The sequence below is a fragment of the Rhinichthys klamathensis genome, unplaced genomic scaffold (genome assembly GCF_029890125.1).
Source record: "Rhinichthys klamathensis goyatoka isolate OS25496 unplaced genomic scaffold, OSU_Roscu_1.1 h1tg000249l_1, whole genome shotgun sequence".
Lineage (NCBI taxonomy): Eukaryota > Metazoa > Chordata > Actinopteri > Cypriniformes > Leuciscidae > Rhinichthys > Rhinichthys klamathensis.
In genome coordinates, this window is record NW_026606771.1 from 1,844,599 (window position 1) to 1,870,893 (window position 26,295).

Below are 26,295 nucleotides of genomic sequence, written 5' to 3' on the forward strand. Positions count from 1 at the left end.
TAAAGGTGCTATATGTATTTTTTAGCGGTGATGTTTCAGATTGCAACCAATTTTTAAAAGAGCGCTCGTGCTTTTGCGCCTGCTCGAACACAAGAGCGAGCACTCATGGTACCGGCCACACTGAGACTTTCAACACACACCGGAGAAAGCATCACACAACATGCCGGAAACTCATGTAAACTCCCACTGCAACGTTACAATAATAGGCTACTTTTATCAGCTTGACGTTGAACTAATGCTCCATGCTCGTACCATGATAACGTTACTTTTGTGGTGTTATCTAGCATAAGGCATTTCACTAACTATTCGTGTATCTTGCACAATCAGCAATGTCAACATAGGTGAATGTATAATATGATAACAAAAAACGGTTAGTGAACTAGACTGAACAATTTCAGTGTAACAGTAAGATCGTAGGAAGTAACATTACTGTACTGAACGTGTCTGGAAATGTGTAGCCTATTATAAACAATATGATACTAGTGGTATGAGTGACGTTAGACAGTAGATCTAGTAAATAAAATAAAAGTTACATCCTAAAGCACCTACTTTTTGTTATCCTGGAACAGTCTTTTGTATTCATTTCATGTCTCATATATGTTGTAGTTTACCTTGCTATTTCATTACAGTTTACCGTTATTTATTTCAGCATATCTGAAAACTTGTAATTTATCACAATAAAAATAGCGGAGGTCTCTCCATAACTCAAAAGCTCTGCCGATGTTGATCCGTGTTTTCGTCCTAAGTCGGTCCGATTCACGTTTGGCCTGACGAGCTTCAGCAGATACATTTTTGTTTTGTTTTTTAAATTTATGTGGAGTTTGTGTTGGAGTGTGTGTTGTGCTGGAGGCAGGTCGTTGTTTGGTGTTATCAGACTCCATGTCGTTTGCTGCAGTGCCGTCGCATAGACTGTATATTAAAAGGAGAGAGACTCGGGAGCGCGCATGCACGTCACATCCGATGGATTTCGTAGAAAATCCGACCCGGAGCCTTCTCATAGAAATAGGAATACTGGCCTTCAGAGGTAATAGCAAAACTCGACAAGTGGATCATTGTAATGTGTGATTACAACCCCTTCACACACAGGCAATAAAAAAAGGATTCATTTTAGAGGAAAAGTTACATTTAGCACCAAATTTGTATAATTAAAACGTTAAAAACAGTAAGTGAGCTAAGTATATGAATTCACAATATTCATAAAACAGGTCCTGGATGACTTACTACTTCCGCCGAGATTCTGAAGTGTGCATTCGATCGAGGCCCTGTCCCAAATGGAACCCTAAGCACTCGCGGTCTTCCTCTGAGTCCGCACTTTCGTAACGTAATGCCGCTTTGACTGTCGGGAACATAGACTGTAAAAAAAGGTCGGGAAGAAGTCTGCTGTGGAGTCCGCATCAGCACGGGCTCGGCAAAAGTGCGCATCAAGGGCGCAAATTGACCACACGGGGCGCTCGCGAGCACCCTTCTGAGATCTAAAAATGACAAATGGGACACACTACGGTCTCACGGACTTAACGGACACGCGCACGCGGCAGCCATTGTAAGTCCACAAGACCGAAAGTGCACATGAAGTGTGCCATTTGGGATTGGGCCGTACACTTTACTATCAGGCCACGGGAGAGGATTTGTGAAGCAGTGAAGCGACACGCCTTAGTTCACGTGATAGTGACAACGTGACGAATACGAGAGCTGCACGATTCTGGATAAATGGAGAATCACAATTTAATTTTTTAACGCAGATCATAATTCTCCCACGATTTTGAATAGACAACTAAACAAAACAGTCTATTTAAAAAACATGTCATTAATTAGATTTTTTTTTTTTAATTATCAGATTGAATGAATGATTCAATGACTCGCTCATAAAGACTTCACTTGTTTCTGGATGAATAAGCATATTTGAAGGAATCTTTTAAATCAATGATTCAATGACAAATACATTTCTAACAGTCACTTGTCGCCACCTACTGGTGTAACGGTGTATTTGATACATTCTTTAGATGTTGAAAAGACTGTTTGTGGAGCTGTTTCATAGTTGCTCTCTGGGTCAGCGGCAGCGTGAACGTAGATTTCAGTTCAGCTGTGATTGTTCTTTTTAAAGGTTTAATAGACATTAATAGACATTTAGGAATAAGATCGCATGGGTGTTTGAATCGAGATCACGATCTTTTACGATTAATCGTGCAACGCACTTGTTTAGCGGTTGCGAAGTAAGTTTTAAACCAAAAGCCTACCTACTATACTGTATGCGATTTCGGATGCAGTGGTAGTCCCTAAAATAACAGAATGTTACTATGCAACAAAAATAACAATGTCGTGATATGGTGAAGTGGTTAAACATTTTAATATTAGAACCGCTTTTTGGACTGTAAAAAAGCTAAATATGTTTATGTATATGTTTCAAAATATGAAAGTGACTTTCAGACATATTGGATGGTACTGGCTATTAAAGTCTATTATCAAGTGCCAAGCTTGTATTCAAATTCCAGCCCATTCAGTCATTCATAACTTCTCCTTTCCTTCACAATGGCCCATTCATTTGAGTAGATAACTTCACAGGAATTGCTTCGTGGAAGGACCAAAGTTGCAAAGGAAACATTTGCCCGGTAATACATGGCTTACTTATACATTGAAAATATGTTTTTCTGATTGTGATATTCACTGTATCACCTCAGCCATTTCAGAATGTGCTTTTAACAGATATTTTTGCTTCCTCTTGTATATTGTTGACTCAATTCCTGACCATGCAGTAAATTCTTCAATGGCTTTGTTCAAATGATTTTGCAATTACCAGATTTTTGTTGGCTCATCATCATCAGTATGAAGCATTGCTGTTTTGCAGTACTTTAATTTTCAGCACCCTTTCATTTCGGAATAATTGTTTGTAGCACTCCATAATGTCTGGCCTTGATGACCTCTCTGATAGGAGAAGTGCACTTACAGTGGTGAATCACTGCAGCATTTGAAAAGAATCCAAAAATGGACAGGATTTTCCTTTGGTTGTGTAGTTTTTATGCGGTGTCCTCCATTTAGAAGTTCACAGATTTCATTGCTTGCTACTTGTGAAGCATTCCCTCTGCACATCCAAAGGATGCTATCTGCCATCATGTTTCTCACTGATGGGTTTCATTATGACAGCATGGCATCACACCTGCATTAGGCTTTACACAGCGGGTAAAAATAAAGCTTAGAGAGTTGTAGGAAACTGAGCCAGTGAGCCCTGACTGATGATTGGCCAGATCACAGGTGTCTATAGTGACGTGTTATGCTCGATCTTGTTTTAGGCATTGCACAGACGATACACTAATGCCATGTGTTCTGACTTTGTTTGTTTGTATTATAGTGGGAAATAACAATAACTAAAAATCCTCTTAAATTTGTGGTGAAATTGGATAGCTGTTGTTGCACGCATCATAAAATACTGTAATATTGTTTCAGGTATTATTCATATATTATATTTTTTACTAAACAAAACAGTCTATTTAAAAATATTTAATTAGTTTGATTTTTTTTTTATCGGATTGAATGAATGATTCAATGACTCGCTCATAAAGTCTTAACTTGTTTCTGACTGATTTGGTGTGTTTGAAGGAATAAACTTTTTTAACAGTCACTTGTTGCCACCTACTAGTGAGGGTGTAATTGATTTTTTTTTTTTTATATTAGATATATAATATATATTATATATTTCACAAAAAATATATTTTTACTAATATATTCCACACTGATATTTTGATAATATACCGCACCTACTTGAACAATTAAAATAATTACTTTAATGAGCTCATTTTTACTTCCTTAAAATAATACATAATGTTAGCTAACTGCATGATTTGTATTATCTAAGAACTGTATATTTCTGAAATATGGACATTGCTTGGATACAGTCACCTCTGATAACAGATCACAAATTGGAATGTAGACATGCATTTTATGTAAAGCTGCTTTAAAATTAATATTATATGTATTGTGAAAAGCGCTGTACAAATAAATGTGAATTGAATTAATTACAATCAAGACAGGGAATTTAGGAATGTTAGAACATGTTCACAGTGAAATATTAATTATGTTTAAAAAAATGTCCTTCTCATTTCTGAAATAGATCTGTTTTTGTTTGTGTTTTCATATCGATGTGAACAGCACAAACCACATGGATCCTGACCTCTTCGATTCTGATTTGGGGCCACTTTCATATGTGGTCCTCCTAAATCAGATACAGGTCTGATGTTTTGCAATGCGACCTCAGTCTGAACAGTCATATCAGAATTCAATGCAAGCATATAAAATATAAAAACGTTGCTCTCTTTCTCCTCATCCTCGTCTGCATCCTCCTTATCACCTCGCTTGCCTTAACTCATAAATGAACGCGTAAATGCTGACCTCCTGTGTCTGTCAGGTGTATGCCTCTGGTTCTGTTTGGTCCTCTCAAATTTGATATTGTCCACTTTTAAAAATGTGAATAGCCAAATAATTTTAAAAGCAAAACAAACAAAAACTGGATCTGAGCAATAAATCAGAATTGAGCACTATAGGCTTGCAGTATGAACAAAGCCAATTTTTTTTTTACTAAAATATAATATTTATAATATAATATTAACCATTGTTATTATTTTCTTATAAAATCCTTGATCCTTTACATTGTGTAATAGCTATATGTTAGATGTCAAGTGCAAATATTTAGGCTTTGGTGTTAGCAATATTTTATGATAACCTTTTCTTTCCCTAGCAGATTATTTAGTAGGTGTTGTATAGTGACCTGAGATTATGTTAGATTTATGTAGACCGTGTCCCACTTTCTGAAGGTCATGCATCAGTGAGCATGATGCCACTGTGAGCAGCTGAACATTTATAGAGCGGTCACTGCCAAAAACACAACACAACTGACCTCAACCTCTTTATTTATCTTTCTTTCTTTCTTTCTTTCTGATTTTGACTTAATTGGATGAATTTGATATTTTGAAACTAAAAACAATAAAATAAAATAAAAATAAAAAATCCAAACGATAGGAAAGATAAATCACAAATGAGATTGTGTAGTGTGCCTTTAACATATCCAAAATATTATTTGCAAAAAATACTAATAAAACATGTTCCTATCTGGCATTGTTTAAACAACTGCATCGTCTGCCCCAAACTTGAGCAGTGCAATGAAACATTTTTTGCCACTTAATAATATACTACTGTTCAAAAGTTTGGAGTCAGTAAGATTGTGAACTGTTTTTTAAAAGCTGTCATTACTCCAGTCTTCGGTGTCACATGATCCTTCAGAAATCATTCTAATATGCTAATTTGCTGCTCAAGAAACATTTGAGCAGTCGTGCTGCTTAATATTTTTGTGGAAAGCGTGATACATTTTTTCAGGATTCTTTGATTAATAGAAAGTTCGAAAGAAACACATTTATTTCAAATATAAACATCATAAGTTATATATACATATCTTAAAGGAGAACTCCGGCGCAAAATGAACCTTTGGTCTAATTACACATTGTTACCTAGTCAACCGTTATCTGAGATTTGTTTTCATGATTATCGAATGTCAATAGTTTTATCTCTAAAAACAGTTTAGCCTATAAAGCTAGTATAACGCTAGTATATTGGGCATGGAGTAATGACAAATAAAAATCGCTTGTTAATACCACTAATAAGGCTCAAAATAGCCCCACACTAGCACGGTAGCATAATGAGGGTCCCTACCTTCAAACCGAAGCATTGAGAACTTTGTCAGTGTCCAGACAGTTTAATAAGAAGATATTTTATACATACAGTCAACTTCGCGTATACAGGCAGTAGCCATCTTTGAAAAACAGTCTCTACCAGTCGATCTACGAACGCCGATCCAAGCCTGCTGTTCGCGCTCACCTTATCACAACTTATAGCTCGTTCACATTCTCACCAGCGCACTTGGATCGGCGTTCGTAGATCGACTGGTAGAGACTGTTTTTCAAAGATGGCTACTGCCTGTATACGCGAAGTTGACTGTATGTATAAAATATCTTCTTATTAAACTGTCTGGACACTGACAAAGTTCTCAATGCTTCGGTTTGAAGGTAGGGACCCTCATTATGCTACCGTGCTAGTGTGGGGCTATTTTGAGCCTTGTTAGTGGTATTAACAAGCGATTTTTATTTGTAATTACTCCATGCTCAATATACTAGCGTTATACTAGCTTTATAGGCTAAACTGTTTTAAGAGATAAAACTATTGACATTCGATAATCATGAAAACAAATCTCAGATAACGGTTGACTAGGTAACAATGTGTAATTAGACCAAAGGTTCATTTTGCGCCGGAGTTCTCCTTTAATTTCGAATAATTCATATCTTTATTTCTCATTCTCTGAGCTTAAATACATTCATCCATCTTTCTGTGTCTTGTTTATTAAAAAAAAAAAACACTAATATTTAAAAAAAGAAATCTTCACTAAGATTCCCAAGAGCTCACATCCCCAGTGGGTCACATGGAGCCGACTCTCTGGTCTCTGAGGTCATTGTTCATATTCAGACACTGGCCGCTGTGCCGTCAGGGCTTCAGCTTCGCTGGGGCGTTCGGGTCGTCTCCTCTTCTCATGTTTCAAGGGGAGAGTGAGAGTGTGAGAGTGACATTTAAGCTTGGCACTGTGAGAGAGAGGGAAAATGAACGGCCTGGAGTGAGTCTGTTTGTCCATAGCAACGTAGCGAAGTGACTGATGTTTGTTTTCTTTTCTCCTCCTTGTTGTGTTCCTCAGATAAGCTGTTTGGGAAGAGGCTGCTGCAGGCCGGGAGACACATCATGTCCCATAAATCCTGGATGAAGACGGTGCCCACAGAGAACTGTGATGTCCTTATGACGTTTCCAGGTGCCTCAGATGTTTGCTTTCTTTCTTACTTTCTTACTTTCTTTCTTTCCTAATCCATTCTTTGTTTGCACACACTTTGTCTTTTCCACTAACCATACGTATTTTTACAAAATAAATCATGATTCATCCACCGCTAACTTTCATACTAAAACTCATTTCTAAAATAAATAAACTAAAACCACATGTACACAAAAATCACATCTTGGTGGCCTTATAAACATTTTAAGATGAAATTTTATATGGAAGGGATAATTAACAGTGAGGTCAATGATCTCATTTATACCATGGTTGCCACCAGACATTTCTCAAATGTTTTATTTCAAGACATTTGTCAGGTTTTTGTCCTTTTAAACGCTCTTGTGTGTGTAGTAATTTCCATTGTTAATTACAAAACATAATTTTAGAGCTAATAACTAAGATTTGAGCCACTGAAATGCAAATGAATGCACTTATTAGAGAGAGATAAAATGATTGATTAATCCTCTGATGCTCTGGTCATTTTTCACCCAAAAATCGTACGTTTTTGTTTTTTATTTTATTTATTTTTTCGAATTTTTTACTTCATTGGAATTGTACAGAAGTTGGTATAGGTTTTGCCACTTTCTATTTGAACAAACACACACACACGAAAATCATGGACATGATTCGAATATAGGTTAAATGGTCCTGAAAAAAATATTCACACTTGTATTGTTCGAGGTCATTTTTGACCGCATTGAAAATGAATGAGAAACGAATTTCATCTAGTGGAAACATTTGGTTCTGCGCTCAAACAAAATCTTACTAAAAAAGCCCATTTTTGGAGATATCAACCTCATATTTGGAACACTACTTTTTTTACATGTATGACTTTGATTTTCTCACAGTTTTAGAGTGAAACATGTTTCAAAATACTTATTTCATATAAAAGTTGAAAATAGTATTTTTGTGCATTTTTTATGATATAAACTCAAACTTCACTTTTTTCTTTTTTCACTTCAGCAATAATATGCCAAGTGTCTTCTTTAAAAAGAGACCAAACTTAAGTCTGTGCTCCAAAGCATTCAAGATGTATGACAGTTTAAGATGGAAATTTTCAGTTTTTTAAATGGACCATAACTATTGCATACATTTACTACCATAAAATCTCTAAAAAATACAAAATATTAAATAAAAAAACATTATTGAACTAAAATATAGTACATTCATTTCATTGAACTAATACATTTCTTTTTTGTCATTTTTGAGGAACTTTAAGCGTGAGTGAATTACTGTGCGGCTCTCAACAGTGTCTTTATTACACAAAAGAATCTTTATCGCTTTTGTCCACTGTAGAAAGTGAAAATTTGCAGTTGGTACTATTTCTACCGTACCTAATTCTTAAAAATGACTTTTGTTTGTTTAACCCAATAAGCCAATATAATCAGGTTGATTCAATCATATTAAATAATATTTTTAAAACTATTTAGATATGAGGTCATTCTAAATGATTATTTAGATTACGTTTTAAATTCCAGTTTAATTCCTTAGTTTTTTTGTTGATAAAGTTTGAATTGATATAGCAAATAGGATCGGGTCGTTTCCTCCGAGGAGGCGAGGGAGGCAGTGCCTCCTCAAAACATTGGATGAGAAAATAATCCATATTACAAAAATAAAACGACTCAAATATTACAAAATCTGACATTAAAAAGTGTAAATCACTTGTTTTTCTAAAGTAACAGTGTCCACTGTCCAACAGCGACACCAGCGGGTAAAGTTACAGCGGGACACCGCGTCTCTCTTGCCTCCCCTGAGCCCACTGACATTTAACAGACCCCCTAAAGCGTGTGGTGTGGTAACTGAGAATGAATTGGGGAAAGTCACGTGAGACGAGGCAATGCCTTCATCGCGCTATGATTGGATACGATCGGTTATGATTGGATACGATCTGTTATGATTGGATACGATCGGTTATGATTGGATACGATGGGTAATGATTGGATATGATGGGTTTGTGCATTAAATCCTGCCTCTTGTTTTCATGCGTGTTTCGCGAATCGGTCTGAATGAACAAAATATTGGTTTTAATGGAAAGACTAATTAAAAAGTAAGTAAACAACTCAGCCACTTAGATATCACTGCTTTATGTCACGTCAAAATCGAATTTGAAATGCCCTGAAAACATGATGACAGTGTGGGGTTTTAGTGGGGTGAAATTAAAGGCACATTTTTGTGTCCGTTACTAGTGTTGATCTGAGCTTGATGATAACGGATGATAATAAGGTGACTATTAAAAAGAACAGCTGAGCATCAGTTCACAGATAAAATATATTGTTCAATTTGTTACTGCCTTTAGTTATTATTTTGGAATAAATGTAAACATTCTTAAACTAACTTGATGAGATTTATACTTGGTATTAATAAATAGAACAGTAATTGCATAGTTAATGTAAAAATACTAAATAGATTTGTGTTTGGTTTCTCTTTTTTGATATAATGTTTATTTAACCAGGAACATGTGCCAACATTATGTGTAACTGGGACTCAAATTTACATTTGATTTATAAAAATTTTGCCTCAGAACACCACTGCATGCCACTGAATATGATGTAATATAATTGTAATCTGAATTTAACAAAGTAGAATTAAAGTTGAAAGGATTCAACTGCTGTTTTATCATGTGTTTCTGGCTGCATTTACATTATTTAGGCTTGTGAACTAGTATTATAAACAAAATGGATGGTCACAGTGGCATTTGTTATGGATGTTGGTCACTAGCAAGGCATGCTAGTTTAAACCAGCCTGGACCAGCATGAACATTCAGGATGATGTTTGCTGTATTTTTCAGCAGTATATCTGAACATAATAAATCATGTATATTGGTCATGTGTTTATGTTTGTCTCCGTGCAGACACCACAGATGACCACACGCTGCTCTGGCTTCTGAACCACATACGGCTCGGCATCCCAGAACTCATTATCCAGATCCGACATCACAAACACACCAGAATGCACGCCTTCTTCGTCACGGCCACATACGAAAAGTGAGAGGGCATGGGAAGGAAACAGCTTTTATCTTTCTTTTAGTTTCTTCTGTTATATTTATTAATGGTTTCTTCAGGTACTGAGGCAGGAGGGTCAAGCAAATGCTTGTTTGATGTTTATTGTCATGTTCCAACATGAGCCTCTAAAGAACGCCTGAGATGTTCAGAGCCTCATGGGACCACATTGCATCAAGACAGTTTACGAAATACACTACCGTTCAAAAGTATGCCGGGGTCAGTAAGAGTCTCTTACTCTCATCAAAAATGCCATGTTCTGTCAACAGCAACAGCAGCGTAGCAGATCTATTCCGCCAAGACCAAATACATTAGCAATGTCATATTCATTACCATGCTACAAATCTTCAGAGAGTTGTCATGACAGAACTGCATTTATTTGATCATAAATATAGTTAAAAAAAAATTTTTTGTAATTTTATTCCTGTGATCAAAGCTGATTTTCAGCATCATGTCACACGATTCTTCAGAAATCATTCTAATATGCTGATTTGGTGATCAAGAAGCATTTCTTATTATTATCAACATTAAAACGGCTGTGCTGCTTAACGTTTTTGTGGAAACTGTGATAAAAAAAAAAGTTCAAAAGAACAGTATTTTTGGGGGGAATATAAATCTTATGTACATTATAAATGTCTTTACACTCACTGGTGATCAGATTATTGCATCCTTACTGAAAAAAAAGTGTTAATTTCTTCTTCTTTTTTAAACAATCATACTGACCTCAAACTTTTGAACGGTAGAGTACAAAGAAAGTTTGTTTTGGAACATTAAGACGGTTATTTTGTCTTTGCTTGATTTTAGGTCCTTTCATAGTGTTTATGGTTCGAGGCTATCTTAAGTTTGACTGATGCGGATGTATTTTGTTGTTGTGTGCTCAGTCTTTTACGAGGGGCTGAAGAGATGGGACTGCAGAAAGCTGTGAAGCCGGAGTTTGGTGGCGGGTCTCGCAGTTTCTCCTGTGAGGAAGATTACATCTACGACAACATTGAGAGTGAACTCTGTTTCTTCACTTCACAGGTCCTTATTAATATTGAGCATAAAATTTTTGACTCTTCTGTAGACAGGATTCAGAATTCAAGTTTAGGATTTTTGTAGTTACTGGACTTTCACTATGCTAATATCAAGAGGGCTTTTGACATCTTATTTAAACAGGAAGAAATGCATACACTAAAAAAAAGTGATCACTTAAAAATATAACTAGTATTATTCCAGTGGAAAATAGTATTTATTATCACTGAATAAACCTAAATAGATTCATTCATACCAACAAAACACATGTTTTAGTTAAATCAGGTAGAAATAGCTCTTTAATGTAACAATTGCACATTACTACTTATAAAGTGTAATTAAACATTCTTATTAGTAACTTACAAAGTTAACATGTTCCATAAGGCAGTATTTCGGATTATGGTGGCTTTTATTTTAAAAAGCAACAACCAAACTTTAACAACATCTGAGACATATTGATTACCACGGAAAATAATTTTCACTAATCCATTAGTTTGTAAAAGCATAGCATGTGTGTAAAAGAATGCACTTGGATGAAAGTCGACATGGAGATCATACAGCACAAATAAACTTAATATTTATGTAAAAGAATTTGAAATAAAATATAGATGAAACCCTACACAACAACCAACTGAAATAAAGTACTAATATTACTAAAATTGAAATAAAAAATAAATTAAATAATTAAAATAATGTTAAAAAACAAAAACTAATACAAAATTATTATTAATAATTATTCAAAACTAAAATTACAATGACAAATGAAAATATAAAAATAAAAGCTTATTCAAATATTAATAAACACTATAAGAGCATATAAATAATATTATAGTAACACTGTTTTCAATATGTCCTGACCATGCTAATCTGATGATCCCAATAAATCTGTGATGATGATGATGATGATGATGTACGGCCCAAGAATACACAGGGACATGATGTTCTAACCATAAAGCAGTTTTCACATGGAGCAAACACTACACGTAGAAATTATGTTGGTAAATCATTGGTAAACTTGAAAAGTAGTACCACCTCAAACCATATACTTCTAGCATACCTCTTACTATATAGTAGGCGAAAAACAGGATGTGACAAAAGAAGTACCCGGATGACCTACTTCTTCTGGCGAGATTCTGAAGTGCGCATATGTTGGACACTTTACCATCCCATGAGGCCACGGGAGAGGATTTATGAATGGCAGTGAAGCGATGCAACTGACGCTGGTAGATCACATGACAGTAACAACATGGCGGATGTAGTGCGTCCAGATTACATTCATACTACATAGAACGTACTTTTTAGCCGTCCTGAAGTAACTACTTATTCAAAATAAGTACTTACTCAAGAGAGTATGTGATTTCAGACAGACATTTAGATTAAATTTGTATTATTTTTACAAAAAAATAAGTGTAACTTTTTTACTTTAAATGGTTAATATCTTAGACGTCCATTGTAATCACATGACTGTAAACTATTTGTTTTGCTTATAAACTGAGAGCCGAATCAGTTTTTCTTCTGTGTTTCAACATCACGGACATTGCCAATAGAGCTTGGGTTTGAGGTAACCCATGATATTCTTTTAAAGAATGAAGTCATTGAGACATCGAGTTGGGTTGTACATTTTTGTATCCCGCGGACATTGTTATAGATTGAAGCGTATTCTTTTCACAGGAACGCCAAAGCATAATCAAATACTGGCTGGACAATCTCAGATCTAAACATGGGGAGGCCCTTCACAACATCCACTTCCTGGAAGGACAGCCAATCAGTGAGTTCTTATATTTAGACGTTATGAGAGCCCTGAGAAGTGTGTGCCTGAGCTGTACCAGTGGCCTGTTTGTATGTATAAGTCACTCATATTTGTGTATCAGTATCTGGATTACCTGAAAGCAATTTAAATGTGCAGGCTGACACTTTATATGTTGGTGAAGGTTTCTAGAAAGAAAAGTTTTACCAAAGTTTTGAATACTTGTTCATGTTGTGTGTGTGTGTTAGTGAGTGTGCACTGTGTGTGTATGTTCCAGTTCCTGAGCTGAGGGCGCGAGGTGTGATCCAGCAAGTCTTCCCGCTTCATGAGCAGAGGATTCTGGGACAGCTGATGAAGTCATGGGTGCAGGCCGTGTGTGAAAAACAGCCCCTAGGTTAGTAGTTATTGAAGTCAACATTGAAATATACACATTTTTTCTTGTCAGCTTTGTTGTTGTTTTGTGAATTGAGAAGTAATGTTGCTAACCCTGCTGAAAAGAAAAACTATATTGCTGGTTTTGTTAAGTTTTCTTTAGATGGTCTCCCAGCTTAGCCAACTGGTGTTTAACTGGGTGGTCAGATGGTCTCCCAGACTGACCAGCTGAAAAGTGCCCAAAAACCTGGTAGAAAACGTACTCGGTTACTAACGTAACCTCGGTTCTCTCTAGAGAGGGAACGAGTACTGCGTAATAGCTTACGCTAGGGGAAAAACGTACTCGGTTACTAACGTAACCTCGGTTCTCTCTAGAGAGGGAACGAGTACTGCGTAATAGCTTACGCTAGGGGAAAAACTCTTTTCCGCGAGATATTGAAGCCAAAAATTATCCTTAATTTTTTATTAATGTAAAACGCTTTGCAGCAGCAAGCAGACATAGGCGAAACAGCTCGCGCGCCTATTGGTTGCTCTGCAGCAAATGCAGCAGCCTATCGAGAGAGACTCTGCGTGACGTAATGACCAATGGGGGCAATTCGCGCCCATATCGTCACGTCCCGCCAGAAGTGGCGTGGTCTCACCCTATAAATATGCTCGTTAGGCTGATACAAGCTGGTTTTTATCACTGAAGCGAACCAGAGCGTATTCCAAGCACGGCAAGATACGCAGTACTCGTTCCCTCTCTAGAGAGAACCGAGGTTACGTTAGTAACCGAGTACGTTCTCTTACGAGAGTATCTCTCGTACTGCGTAATAGCTTACGCTAGGGGAACACAATGCAACACGCCGTGCGTACAGGGATCCAACACCAAAGTCCCGGGGGCCGAAGCCCAGGGCTCATGTAGTGCATAATCACCATAAACTCACATAGAGTGGAGGAAGAGAGGCTGGAAGCGTCATTCCCTATAAAAAAGCACCCAGCGGGGCTATTATATGACAATAAAACGCGCAGCCAGGGTGAAAGCTTTCAGCCTGATCTGGGTGGCCATACGTGTGTCAACACTCATGGGGCTGCAGTAAACTCAGCATCTGGGCCGCACAGCGGGGCAGATAGCACTGAATTTTAGACCGCCAAAAGCTTAGCTTGTAAGGCGGGTACCTCCAGGTTATAGTATTTTATAAATGTAGACGGCGAGGCCCAGCCCGCGGCCGTACAGATATCTTGCAGGGAAACCCCGCTTGACCATGCCCACGAAGAGGCCACGCCTCTCGTGGAGTGCGCCCTGACACCCAAGGGGCACTGTAGGCCCTTCGCAGAGTAAGCGAGCGCAATGGCATCCACTATCCATCTGGATAGGCTCTGTTTTGAGGCGGCGAGTCCCTTGGAACGCCCGCCAAACAAAACAAAAAGCTGCTCCGTCTGTCTGAAAACAGACGAGCGTGACACATAAGCTCTCAATGCCCTGACGGGGCAAAGGAGACTCGCATCCTCCTCCTCACTGAGAACCGGAAGGGCGGACAGGGAAATTACCTGGGCCCTGAACGGTGTATTGAGGGATTTCGGGACATACCCGTGCTTTGGTTTGAGAATGACCTTCGAGTCATTAGGCCCAAACTCCATACACGACGCTCTTACTGAAAGCGCCTGTAAGTCCCCTATGCGCTTCACTGAAGCGAGAGCCATGAGAAACACTGTTTTGAACGACAGGTGTTTCATGTCCACCAGCTGGATTGGCTCGAACGGGGCGCCTTTCATGGCCTCCAGGACCGTGGAAAGGTCCCACGTCGGGACTGAAGGGGGCCTGGGAGGGTTCCGCCTCCGAGCTCCCCTAAGGAAACGCACGACTAAGTCGTTTTTCCCCAGCGACTGGCCAGACACCGGTTTTGCAAACGTTGCTATGGCCGCCACATATACTTTGAGCGTGGATGGGGTCCTGCCCTTATCCAGTAGCTCTTGAAGGAAGGAAAGCACTTCCGAAACCCCGCATTCCACAGGTGAAAAGCTCTGGGCTTGACACCATGCAGAGAAAACAGACCATTTCGAGGAGTAGAGCCGCCTGGTAGACGGAGCTCTAGCCTGCGCGATCGTGTTTAACACTCCTTCTGGGAGGCTAGCGGGTACCTGTTGATGGCCCATGCGTGCAGGGACCACAACTCCGGGCGAGGGTGCCAAATCGAGCCCTCCGCCTGAGAGAGGAGGTCTCTCCTCAATGGTACAGGCCATGGGGCAGTGCTGGTCAGCTGCATCAGGGCAGGGAACCACGTCTGGTTTGTCCAGAGCGGAGCTACGAGCAGCACTGGGCATCCGTTCTCCCTGATTCGTTCCAACACCTGAGGCAGGAGCGAGACAGGAGGAAAAGCATATAGGGGGCAGCGGGGCCAAACATGAGCCAGCGCGTCCTTGCTTTTCGAGAAAAACTCCGGGCAATGAGCGTTTTCGTGGGACGCGAATAGGTCCACCTGTGCTCTGCCGAACGTTTTCCACAGCAGCTGGACCGTCTGCGGGTGCAGCGACCATTCCCCTGCTGGAACATTGTTCCTGGACAGTCTGTCTGGTCCCACATTCAGGTGACCAGGCACGTGCGCCGCTCTCAGTGAGAGCAGGTTGTGCTGAGCCCAGACCAGAAGGCGTTCCGTCAGCCTGTGAAGGTTTCGTGACCTGACGCCGCCCTGGCGATTTATGTATGCCACCACTGACATGTTGTCCGACCGGACCAAGACGTGGTGGCCTGTTACCTGGGGACAAAAACGCCGTAGCGCTTTGTCGACTGCTATCATCTCCAAGCAGTTTATGTGAAGGAGCTTTTCCCGTTCTGACCACAGGCCAGCTAGCGGTCTGCCCTCGAGCAGCGCTCCCCACCCCGAGGTGGAGGCGTCCGTAGACACCACCTTCACACTCGAAGCGGTCCCCAGACTCACACCTGACTGATACCAGTCGGTTATTTTCCAAGGTTCCAGAGCTGAAACACACTGAAGGTCGACCCTGAGGCGAAACAGACCCGCTGTCCATGCCCTGGGTGGAACCCGCGCTTTCAGCCACATCTGCAGTGGGCGCATGCGGAGCAAGCCCAACTGGAGTACAGAGGCTGCTGAGGCCATCAGCCCCAGCATTTTCTGAAACCTTTTGAGCGGAACTATCGCGCCATGGCGGAAGGATTTCACGCCGCGCTGAATATTTAGCACGCGCTCTGGTGACAGGTGTGCTGTCATGGACAGCGAGTCCAACACGGTTCCCAGAAAGGAAATTTTCTGACTGGGAGACAGTGAGCTCTTCGTCCAATTGACTGTGAGGCCCAGCTCCTCGAGGTGCTCGAGTAATGCGGCCCTGTGTTCTATGAGCTCCGATCGTGATCGAGCTAGAATCAGCCAATCGTCCAAGTAGTTCAGGACTCGCATGCCCTGAAGTCTCAGGGGTGCGAGCGCCGCGTCCATGCACTTCGTAAATGTACGAGGTGCTAGGGACAGGCCGAACGGCAGGACTGTGTATTGATATGCCTGGCCCTCGAAGGCGAATCTCAAAAATCGCCTGTGATGGGACGCTATTTGTATTTGGAAATAGGCGTCTTTCAGATCTATCGACATAAACCAGTCCCCGTGGCGCACTTGCGCGAGGATTTTCCTGGTCGTAAGCATTCTGAACTGGCGTTTGACAAGCACTCTGTTCAGCTGTCGTAGATCTAAAATGGGTCTGAGACCCCCATCCTTTTTCGGTACCAGAAAATATCTGCTGTATAGGCCCCCTTCGCTCTGAGCCTGAGATAAAGGTTCTATAGCCCCTTTGCTCAGTAGTTTCGCTATCTCGGCACGAAGTAGATGAGACACTTCGTCTTTCACCGTAGTTTCGACGCGCGCCGTATAACGGCGCGGGCGTCGAGCGAATTGTAGCGAATAGCCTCTCTTTATAGTGTTCAGCACCCATTCTGATACCCCGGGAAGCTTTGACCACGCATCTGCATGAATAGCTAGGGGCAGAATGAAATCCGGGCTCTGGTCGCGGCAAAACGGCAGCTCGAGAGCCCGGGCATACTGGGAACACAACACCGTGTTTACAGCGTTCGAGGCGGGGGGCGCGCTGATCACAGCGGGCGGCCTGACCGCGCTCAGCTTTTTTATGGCAGATTGTGCAGAAAAAGCGAGCGGGGGAGATCCCGTAGGAATCGGCGTGTCTGTGACAAAATGTGGGCGCGGGGCTGCGGGCACATTTATTACACTGAAAACACTGTCGTTCATGGCCGACTGAATGTGTGTTGGTTTCGTTTTTACAGAAACCAAGGGACACGCAGCATGTAGTGTGAGCGGGCATGGTGACATGGGCGCGTTTACTACATTGTTTGCACAATCGACCGGAGTCGATTTTATTTGTGCTAGCCCTGCACCGTGGCGGGCTGTGTCTGTGTGTGTGAATGGGCACTGGGTGGGCATTCTTACAACACTTATAACACCATCGGCCGTGGCCGGAACACCAGAAAATGCACTCTTTATTGGATTTATCTGGGTAGCCGTAAAAACGGCTTTTGTGCGCAGGCAAACAGGCTGAGACACCGGCTGGCTCACTGCGAAATACACTGGGACAGTCGCGATGTTTGGAACTGACCGAGCGAGAAGTTTTGGTGGAAATCCGGCCGCAGCGGGATCTGAACACCGTCGCTTTCCTAGAATGGCTAGGAAGATTTTGAGGCCTCGGGCTTGATCTCAATCCTCGGCCGGGGCCCGCGCTGAGGGGGGCGGCGTCCGGCAGAGCGAGAGCGCGGTCTTTGGTCTCGGGCGTGGCGGCGCTGTGAAGCGGCGGCGGCAGGCGGTGCAGGCTGCGGCTGAGAACTGCGAGCAGACGGCTGTTTTGAGCGACCTGCAGCGGAGCTCGAGCGCTTCGGAAGGAAGTGCTTCATGGCCTGCGAAGTCTTTTGCACCTCCATGAATCTGTCCGCCAAATCTTTGACGGCAGATCCGAAAAGGCCCGCTTGTGAAATGGGCGCGTCGAGGAACACAGAGCGCTCGGCTTCCGTCATCTCGGACAGCGTCAGCCATAAATGTCTCTCAGCCACGGTGAGAGAGGCCATGTTCCGTCCTATGGCCTGTGCAGCGGCTTTAGTAGCGCGAAGAGCGAGGTCTGTAGCGCTTCTCAGGTCCGCCACGCAGATCGCTCCGGGTCCTTCCTCGTCCAATTTAAGGAGAAGGTCGGCTTGGTAGATCTGCAGGATAGCCATAGTGTGCAGTGCTGAAACTGCTTGCCCGGCGGCGGTGTAAGCGCGACCGTGCATGGTTGACGTCACTCGGCAGGCTTTAGAGGGTAGCGCCGTGTGAGCGCGCCGTCCAGCGGAGGGCGGGCAGAGATGAGATGCTACAGCTGGTTCCACATGAGGAACAGAAAGGTATCCTCTGTCCTTCGCGCCATCCACCGAGGAGAAAGCAGCAGAGGCAGAGGTACGCAGCCTGGCGGAGAAGGGGGCGTTCCACGATTTAGTCACTTCCTCGTGAAGTTCCGGGAGGAAGGGCGCGGGCCGCGATTTCGTCGGAGCCTCGTCATTTCCGAGAAAGCGTCCGTCCATTCTGTTGCGCGGCGGCTGCGCGGCCGCCTCCCAATCGAGGCCGATGCTTTCCACGGCCTGAGAGAGCAGACGCATCAGCTCAGTCTCAATGCCGGCTCTCTTACCAGTGGGCTGGCGGGAAACGCTAGCGGAGGGGAGATCCACGGAGCTCGCCCAATCCTCACTATCGGATGCCAGAAGAGAACACGCCTCGGTGGGTTCGTCAAACTCGTGGATGGACGCGGCGGCAGGCGGCGGCCGTTGTCCGTCAGTGAGCGACTCGAGCGAAACCGGCGAAGCTGGCGGGCGAACCGGCGAGCTTTGGCGGGCTGGAGAAAGCTCGGGAGCGCGCTGGGCGCGGCGCTTCTTGCGGCGCGGCACCACGGCGGGCTGCGGTGAAGGCTCGGAGAATGATGCCAGGCGAGTCCTCAGAGTCACCATGGGCAAAAGCTCGCAATGAGGGCATCCGCCGTCAGCGAGCGCGAGAGCCGCGTGATCCTCACCCAGGCAGGAAACACAGATGACGTGCCGGTCTCCATCGCTGAGCGGGGCGCGGCACGAGCCACAGGAAGGCATCTTTAAAAAGACGCAGCTCTTTTTGTGAGAGAAGTGTGAGTCGCGTCAAGTAAGCGAGCGCACACTCTCAACAGAGTAAATACACACAGAGTATGAAAAGGATATAGAACGCCGGAAAGCGCAGCAGGTACGGCAGTTGAAGGCGGCGAGGCCAGCGACTCCAGAGCTCGTCCCGCTGAAAGGCTTGCTTCGACGGCGCGGCTTCTCACTCCGGATCCAGCGATGCGTGTGCTTCGCTGAAGAGGTAAAAATCAGCTTGTATCAGCCTAACGAGCATATTTATAGGGTGAGACCACGGCCCTTCTGGCGGGACGTGACGATATGGGCGCGAATTGCCCCCATTGGTCATTACGTCACGCAGAGTCTCTCTCGATAGGCTGCTGCATTTGCTGCAGAGCAACCAATAGGCGCGCGAGCTGTTTCGCCTATGTCTGCTTGCTGCTGCAAAGCGTTTTACATTAATAAAAAATTAAGGATAATTTTTGGCTTCAATATCTCGCGGAAAAGAGTTTTTCCCCTAGCGTAAGCTATTACGCAGTACGAGAGATACTCTCGTAAGAGAACCTAAATTGGGTTCAAGGGTTTTTAGCAGGGAATGGCAGTTTTTTTTTTTTTAGATCACTTCCCTTGTTAAAAATGATGTTTTTGTAATATTGTCATCAGGATTTTTTAAAACAAAAATATGATGCTTAGATATAGAACGGCAACTAATTAAAAACGTAATTAATTTTAATACATTTATGAAAATGTTATTCCACCTCCTGCCCTATGTTGTCTTCTCTGTCAAAACAAATAAAGTGAATGTAGTCAATGTAGGTGTAACGTTCATAAACAATGGAGAGTCGTCGGATCCAAATGCCAGATGCTTATGAGTAGTTTTATTAAAAAGCCCTAGATTTTTATTATAACAAGGAGGAAAAAAAATAATTTTACTATGGTTTATTGTGCATGCAAATTACATTTAAGTTGTTAAGAAAAATGAAGGACTTTATAGGACTGGTTTATTCTTTCTGTATACTATAGATATGTTGAACATATCTGCGTTTGTGCATCCATGTCTGTAATGTGTGTTGTAGGTGCGAAACTTTTAGGAATATCATCCAAGATGTGGGCTACTCTATATTAGTCAGTCGTGTCCGACACGATGGATCAGTGAATGAAACTGTGACCACAAACACCATCAACTTAAGTGAATGAAAGGAAAGGCAATAATCAGCAATATGCGTTCACACAAATTACTTTATTTGAATGTTTCATAGATATAACATGACACTGAGTTGTTAAAAAAAATTATTTAGTAGTGACATCATTACGTAATGACGTAAGGAACCGATGAATCTTTTTTTTTTAACTGGTTCATTGAAACAAACTAGTTCGCGGAAATGAATCGGACTTCACATCACTAATATTTATTAACAAACAGTAAATCCAGGTACGTGAAATGAAATCAAAAACAGTGAATCCCTATTCGACAAGACACGATAAATCAAGACAAGGGCAAGACAGGTAAAAGTGAACTGAGCATCACACACACGATGCTGCTACCATAAGGGACAACACCAGACAAAGAACAAAGGCAACACTGGGGTTTAAGTACATGAGATAACAGAGGCTAACAGCTGAAGGAAATCAATCACTAAGGTAACAGAGAAGGCAAACAGTGGCTAAACCAGGAAGTGAGAAAACAGAAACAATGGGAACAAAAATGTACTTCAAAATTAGAGTCCTTGAACACCAGACAGGGGAAAATAAGACGGGAATCATTACAGTAGGCTAATTCTATACATTATGTGCTAAAAGGGTTAAAAAATAAATATTACATTCTAAACAACAAAAACCCCAACTGATTACAGCATTTTAAAGTTAAGAAGTTAAAATCACTCAATTAAAAAATGATAATTAACAAAAGCTCAGGCTAAATGTTAACTGGTACTAGATACATTCATATGAACGTAGTAATTATATCACATTTAAAATTTCCGTTAAAATAGTCCCTTTATCCTCTCATAAAATACAATAATTTGTATTACACGTACAATTTTAAACCTACATTTAATGTCTTAACGACAAATATTTTAGCAAGATTTATATTTTAGTCAGAATTAATTCTGATTTCCAGTTTCTGTGCAAATTCATTGTTGATTATTTTCAATACTGATTATTATTGATTTTATCACTTTGTTGTGAAAGCCCTACTTGGATACTTGAATGATTGGTCTAAGTCTGTGTCCTCTTTGTTTTCTGTGTTAGATGATATTTGTGATTATTTTGGAGCGAAGATTGCCATGTACTTCGCCTGGCTGGGTTTCTACACCACTTCCATGTTGTATCCAGCTGTTATTGGCTTTGTATTGTGGATGCTTACAGAATCAGATCAGGTATTTGACCACTTAAACACCATTAAATTCCATAAAAGTGACTCATCCGCTATATTCCAAGAGTTTTGAAACTGTACCATAAATTAAAGCTGAATTAAATGTCATTTATGGAATCCACATGTGTGATGATATATCTAGTTCAGAGTCAGACTTGAAACGCTTGATGGCACGGTCCTTTACATGCAATCTGTAAGCAATTACATCATTACCGCATGACACAAGCTGACTGGCTTCTGCTGATCCTGCAGCCAATGAGATTACTTGCCCAACATTTAAATAGTCTGGTTCATTCTGCTCATTAAGACCAAATTCTGCTCTAAGCTAGTCCTGCAGCGTGCTATCAGAGTTCGTCTGAAACCCTCCACCTCCCCCAGCTCCACCTGCCTAGATCTGCAACATGATTAATGTACAGTATGTCTGTTCATGCAGCAGCATATCTAATGGCAGTAGCAAGTCCATACTTGCTCTGCAACAGCAGTGTAGCAGATCTAATCCGCCAAGACCAAATATATTAACATATTCATATTCCACATATACATATGCCATATTCATTAACAGGTTAAAACTAGTTTGAGAGTTGTTACGATTAAAATGTTTATATTGGAGTCTACTACTGTTCATATTCTGTTCATGTGATCTATATTTCTGTCACTATCCTCTCAGACCAGCAGGGATATCTGTTGTGTGGTGTTTGCTCTCTTTAATGTGGTGTGGGCCACGTTGTTCCTGGAGCGCTGGAAACGCAGAGGGGCAGAGCTCGCTTATAAGTGGGGTACACTGGACACCCCAGCCGAGGCCCTGGAGGAACCCAGACCTCAGTTCAGGGTAATGACAGGGTAATGTGTCTGAAAACACTTTTTTTTTTGACTGCTGTTTAAATATTTTTTTCTGTATTGCTCTTCGGGTCAGGGTGTGAAGCGGTGCAGTCCAGTGACGGGCTGTGAAGAGTTTTATTACCCTCCGTGGAGGAGGAGGGTGTTCAGATGGCTGGTCAGCTTTCCTGTCTGTATATTATGCCTTTGCTTTGTATTTCTGGCCATGCTCGTTTGCTTTGAGCTTCAGGTGAGTTACACACTCTAACACGCACATTTAATATTTTAGCAGAATGTACTTTTTGTACTTGTAAAAAATATTTATAGCACCACAGGAAGATTTTATGTAAAGGCAAAAAGGTGAATAAAAATAGTGAAATATTTAAGAATTCACAGGACCTTAAGATATACACTTTGCCTTTTACATTCATTAATATTATTAGGTTGACTGAAAAAAAAGTCCATGTACACATAGTTCCAAAGAATAATAATATTTGTTTCATCATAATACTGTATATGATCAAAATAATAAAAGTAATAACAACATGGATTTACATATTATTCAGTGCAAATACTTAGAAACCGTGAGTTGTAATGGAGTGATGTTTGGCAGGAATTTGTGATGGGGATTAAGGAGCTTCCACGAGTAGCAAGATTTATCCCTAAAATCATGTTGGCCATCACTGTGACGGCGTGTGATGAGGTGTACAGAAAGATCGCCTGCTGGCTAAATGACATGGGTGAGTCCGTTCACATTTACTCACTTAATGCAGCTGTTTCTTGAATGTGTATCTTTGTGCTAAATTGTGTAATTCATTATTTAAGCTGTTCATGAACACTCTATTCAACAAAACAACATTTTAAGAGGGAACTGTGCACTAAATTCAGGAGGTTTTGTTTTAATAGTCAATAGTAAAAAAGTAGCAAGGCTGAAATGGAGAATGGTCTGGATTTTTGGAATACAGCCTTCCAGAAGCCAAATTGAGAAGGAGAAAGAAGATAAACACAGGCTAGTTGTCCGGCCTCTGTGAGGTGAATACTAATGTCTGAATCTTCTGTTTCCCACAGAAAACTACAGACTCCAGAGTGCCTATGAGAAAAATCTCATCATCAAAATGGTTCTTGTAAGTACTTATGAAATAATATATACGTAAATATTTTGGAGTATTCAACATTTTGTATCTAAAAAAATCACGTTTTGTTCCTGAAACTTTCTTTCTTTCTCAGTTTCAGTTTGTAAATTCTTATCTCAGCCTTTTCTATATTGGTTTCTACCTCAAAGACATGGAGCGTCTGAAAGAGGTGAGAGTCTCTTCGTATGTAATCAAAATGGACTTAAATATGACCAAATAAATTACTCAAATCAAATTGGAATTGAAATTGGGATATCAATGTTCAGCCTTGTCATGTGAGAGTATAACTTGTTGGTGTCCCTATTGCTGTAGATGCTGGCCACGCTGCTGATTATCCGGCAGTTTGTGCTGAACATGAAGGAAGTCCTGCAGCCCTACTTGGCCGAACGGCACCGATTGGGTGAGCTCACGCTGCGGGCTGTTTGGGAGCTGCTGGTGTCTGCACTGCTCAAGTACGGGCGACTCGCAGCAGGACGAGCGCAGGTCTCGCCCAGCGACCCCACTGTGCTCGGGTCAGGTCTGCGCGGCCCACAGATGGGTGAGGAGGGCCCCCAAGAGAGGCGAGAACGCAAGTGTCTCAATGGTGGCTGTGGCGTCCCAGACGAGGATGTGGAGGAGGAGCCTGGGGAGAGGCACAGCGAAGAAGAGAACGAATCAGAGAGCCTCATCGACTGCGGCCTGAAGCTGCGAAAGGTCAGCTTCATTGAGAAGGTGGACCGCAAGTCCGCGAGCTGCGTCAGCCCAGTGGACGACAGCTTCCTGGAGGAGGGCAGCCCTACCATGGTGGAGAGGGGCATGGATCCTGCCTCGGTTTTTGAGATGTGCGATGATGATGATGAAAACGGGGTTCCAGAGATGAAGGAACTGACAGGGGAGCCGCTGACAACAGGAGTGGAGAACAGCACGTCAGTCAGGCTCAGGAAGAGGGGGCGGAGCTTAGAGAGGGCTGACGGTAAGACGAAGAGAGATTCGTGGATGGATCCTCCTGAAGAGCAAGAAACCGCTACGCTAACACAGGCCGAGATCGAGAGCTGCATGCAAACGTACCAGGTCAGAAGACACTCCATACGCACAGTCTAAGACAAACAACTAACACATTTCACACCGCATTGGTGGTGCTTGCTCACAGAAAATGTTCAAAACTAACTGAATCTTTCATTAAATATGTCTTTCATTAAATATGTCTTGACAGAAAAGTCAATGTCATCTTCATCTTCATTAAAACAAGCCTACTTGTGTAAACACAGTGGCCTCCAGAAATATTGGCACCCTTTGTAAATATGAGCAAAACTGACTTTTTCCAATTTCTCCTTAGTTTTTCATTCAAAATATTCACAAAAATCTAGCCTTTAAATAATACAAAAATATATACATAAATACAAACGCTTTCTATTTCAGATAAATGCTGTACTTTTGAGATTTCTATTCATCAAAGAATCCTGAAATAAAAATGTAAATAACTGTTTTCGACATTGATAATAATGAGAAATGTTTCTTGAGTATCAGATCATCATTAGAGTGATTTCTGAAGGATCATGTGACACTGAAGACTGGAGTAATGATGCTGAAAATTCAGCTTTGATCACAGGAATAAATTACACTTTACTATATATTCACATAGAAAACAGCTGTTTTAAATTGTAATAATATTTCCCAATATTAAAAAAAAATAATAATCAAATAAATGCAGCCTTGGTGAGCAGAAGAGACTTCTTTTAAAAACATTAAAAATCTTTCAGATCTAAAACATTTGACTGGTAGTGTACATATAAATATATTTTGATTGCCATCAGGATGTGAAGAGACTTTCAACCAGCATAACAAAAAATGTTTCTGGAACAAATCGCCTACCCTGCCTTTAAGAGGACAATTTGCAAAACAGTCAGCTTTTTTCACAAAGTCAGTTTTGCTCATATTTACCAATGGTGCCAATATTTGTGGAGCCCACTGTACATTGCCAAGATGTTCATTTTCAGGTAAAACGGTGACGGTCTAACATTTGTGCTTATGTATTATGTCACTGAAATGTTTCTTTTTGGATGTTATTGATTATGATTTTAAAGCCTTGAATGTATATCTAGTGTTTTAAAATTGTTTAGTAGATGATAAATAAGATTAAATGTATTACGGTTTCCAAAAAATATTAAACAGCACGACAATTTGCATCTGTGATAATAATAAGAAATGTTTGTTGAGCAGCAAATCAGCTTATTAGAATCATTTCTGAAGGATCATGTGACACTGAAGACTGGAGTAATGATGCTGAAAATTCAGCTATGATCACAGGAATAAATTACATTTGAAAAATTATATTAAAATAGAAAACATGTTTTTCAAATTGTAATAATATTTTACAATATCACTGTTTTTACTATATTCTTGATTAAATAAATGCAGTCTTGGTGAGCATAATAGACTTTTTAAAAAATGTTTTTTACAACTTTTCAACGATAGTGTAAATTGTCATTTATATAATGTTTTAACACTATTTAAAATGGAACACAATGGTTTCTGACTAAAGGAGTCTACTGCAAACGTCTCTGTAATGTCTGTGTGTTATCAGAAAACAATGAATATCTGTGTGTTCTGGATTACTGATATTCTATCGCCTGCAGTCAAACAGACACTTCCAACTGACATACTGTCAGAAAACCTCTAAACTTCTAAAACAAAGTCTCTTAACTGCTTTCCAGGACACATTTCAGGACTACCAGGAGATGTTTGTTCAGTTTGGATATGTGGTTCTCTTTTCATCTGCCTTCCCATTGGCCGCCATGTGTGCCCTCATCAACAATATCATTGAGATCCGGAGTGACGCGTTTAAACTGTGCACCAGCCTACAGAGACCTTTCGGCTTGAGGGTGGGGAGCATCGGACAGTGGCAGGTTAG

General features: G+C 41.1%; 1 protein-coding gene across 1 annotated transcript in view; it reads left to right on the forward strand.

Annotated features, from left to right (window-relative positions):
* The window catches only part of ano8b (anoctamin 8b), a 36,251-nt gene that overhangs the window by 3,683 nt on the left and 6,273 nt on the right, over positions 1 to 26,295 (forward strand). Inside the window, exons 2-14 of the mRNA XM_056266535.1 lie at positions 6,725 to 6,835; positions 9,705 to 9,837; positions 10,734 to 10,872; positions 12,535 to 12,631; positions 12,888 to 13,004; positions 21,333 to 21,460; positions 22,124 to 22,285; positions 22,370 to 22,522; positions 22,886 to 23,012; positions 23,341 to 23,396; positions 23,500 to 23,574; positions 23,718 to 24,455; positions 26,099 to 26,290. Coding sequence (XP_056122510.1) covers positions 6,725 to 6,835; positions 9,705 to 9,837; positions 10,734 to 10,872; positions 12,535 to 12,631; positions 12,888 to 13,004; positions 21,333 to 21,460; positions 22,124 to 22,285; positions 22,370 to 22,522; positions 22,886 to 23,012; positions 23,341 to 23,396; positions 23,500 to 23,574; positions 23,718 to 24,455; positions 26,099 to 26,290 — 2,228 coding nt within the window. The remainder of the gene's footprint in view (positions 1 to 6,724; positions 6,836 to 9,704; positions 9,838 to 10,733; positions 10,873 to 12,534; positions 12,632 to 12,887; positions 13,005 to 21,332; positions 21,461 to 22,123; positions 22,286 to 22,369; positions 22,523 to 22,885; positions 23,013 to 23,340; positions 23,397 to 23,499; positions 23,575 to 23,717; positions 24,456 to 26,098; positions 26,291 to 26,295) is intronic.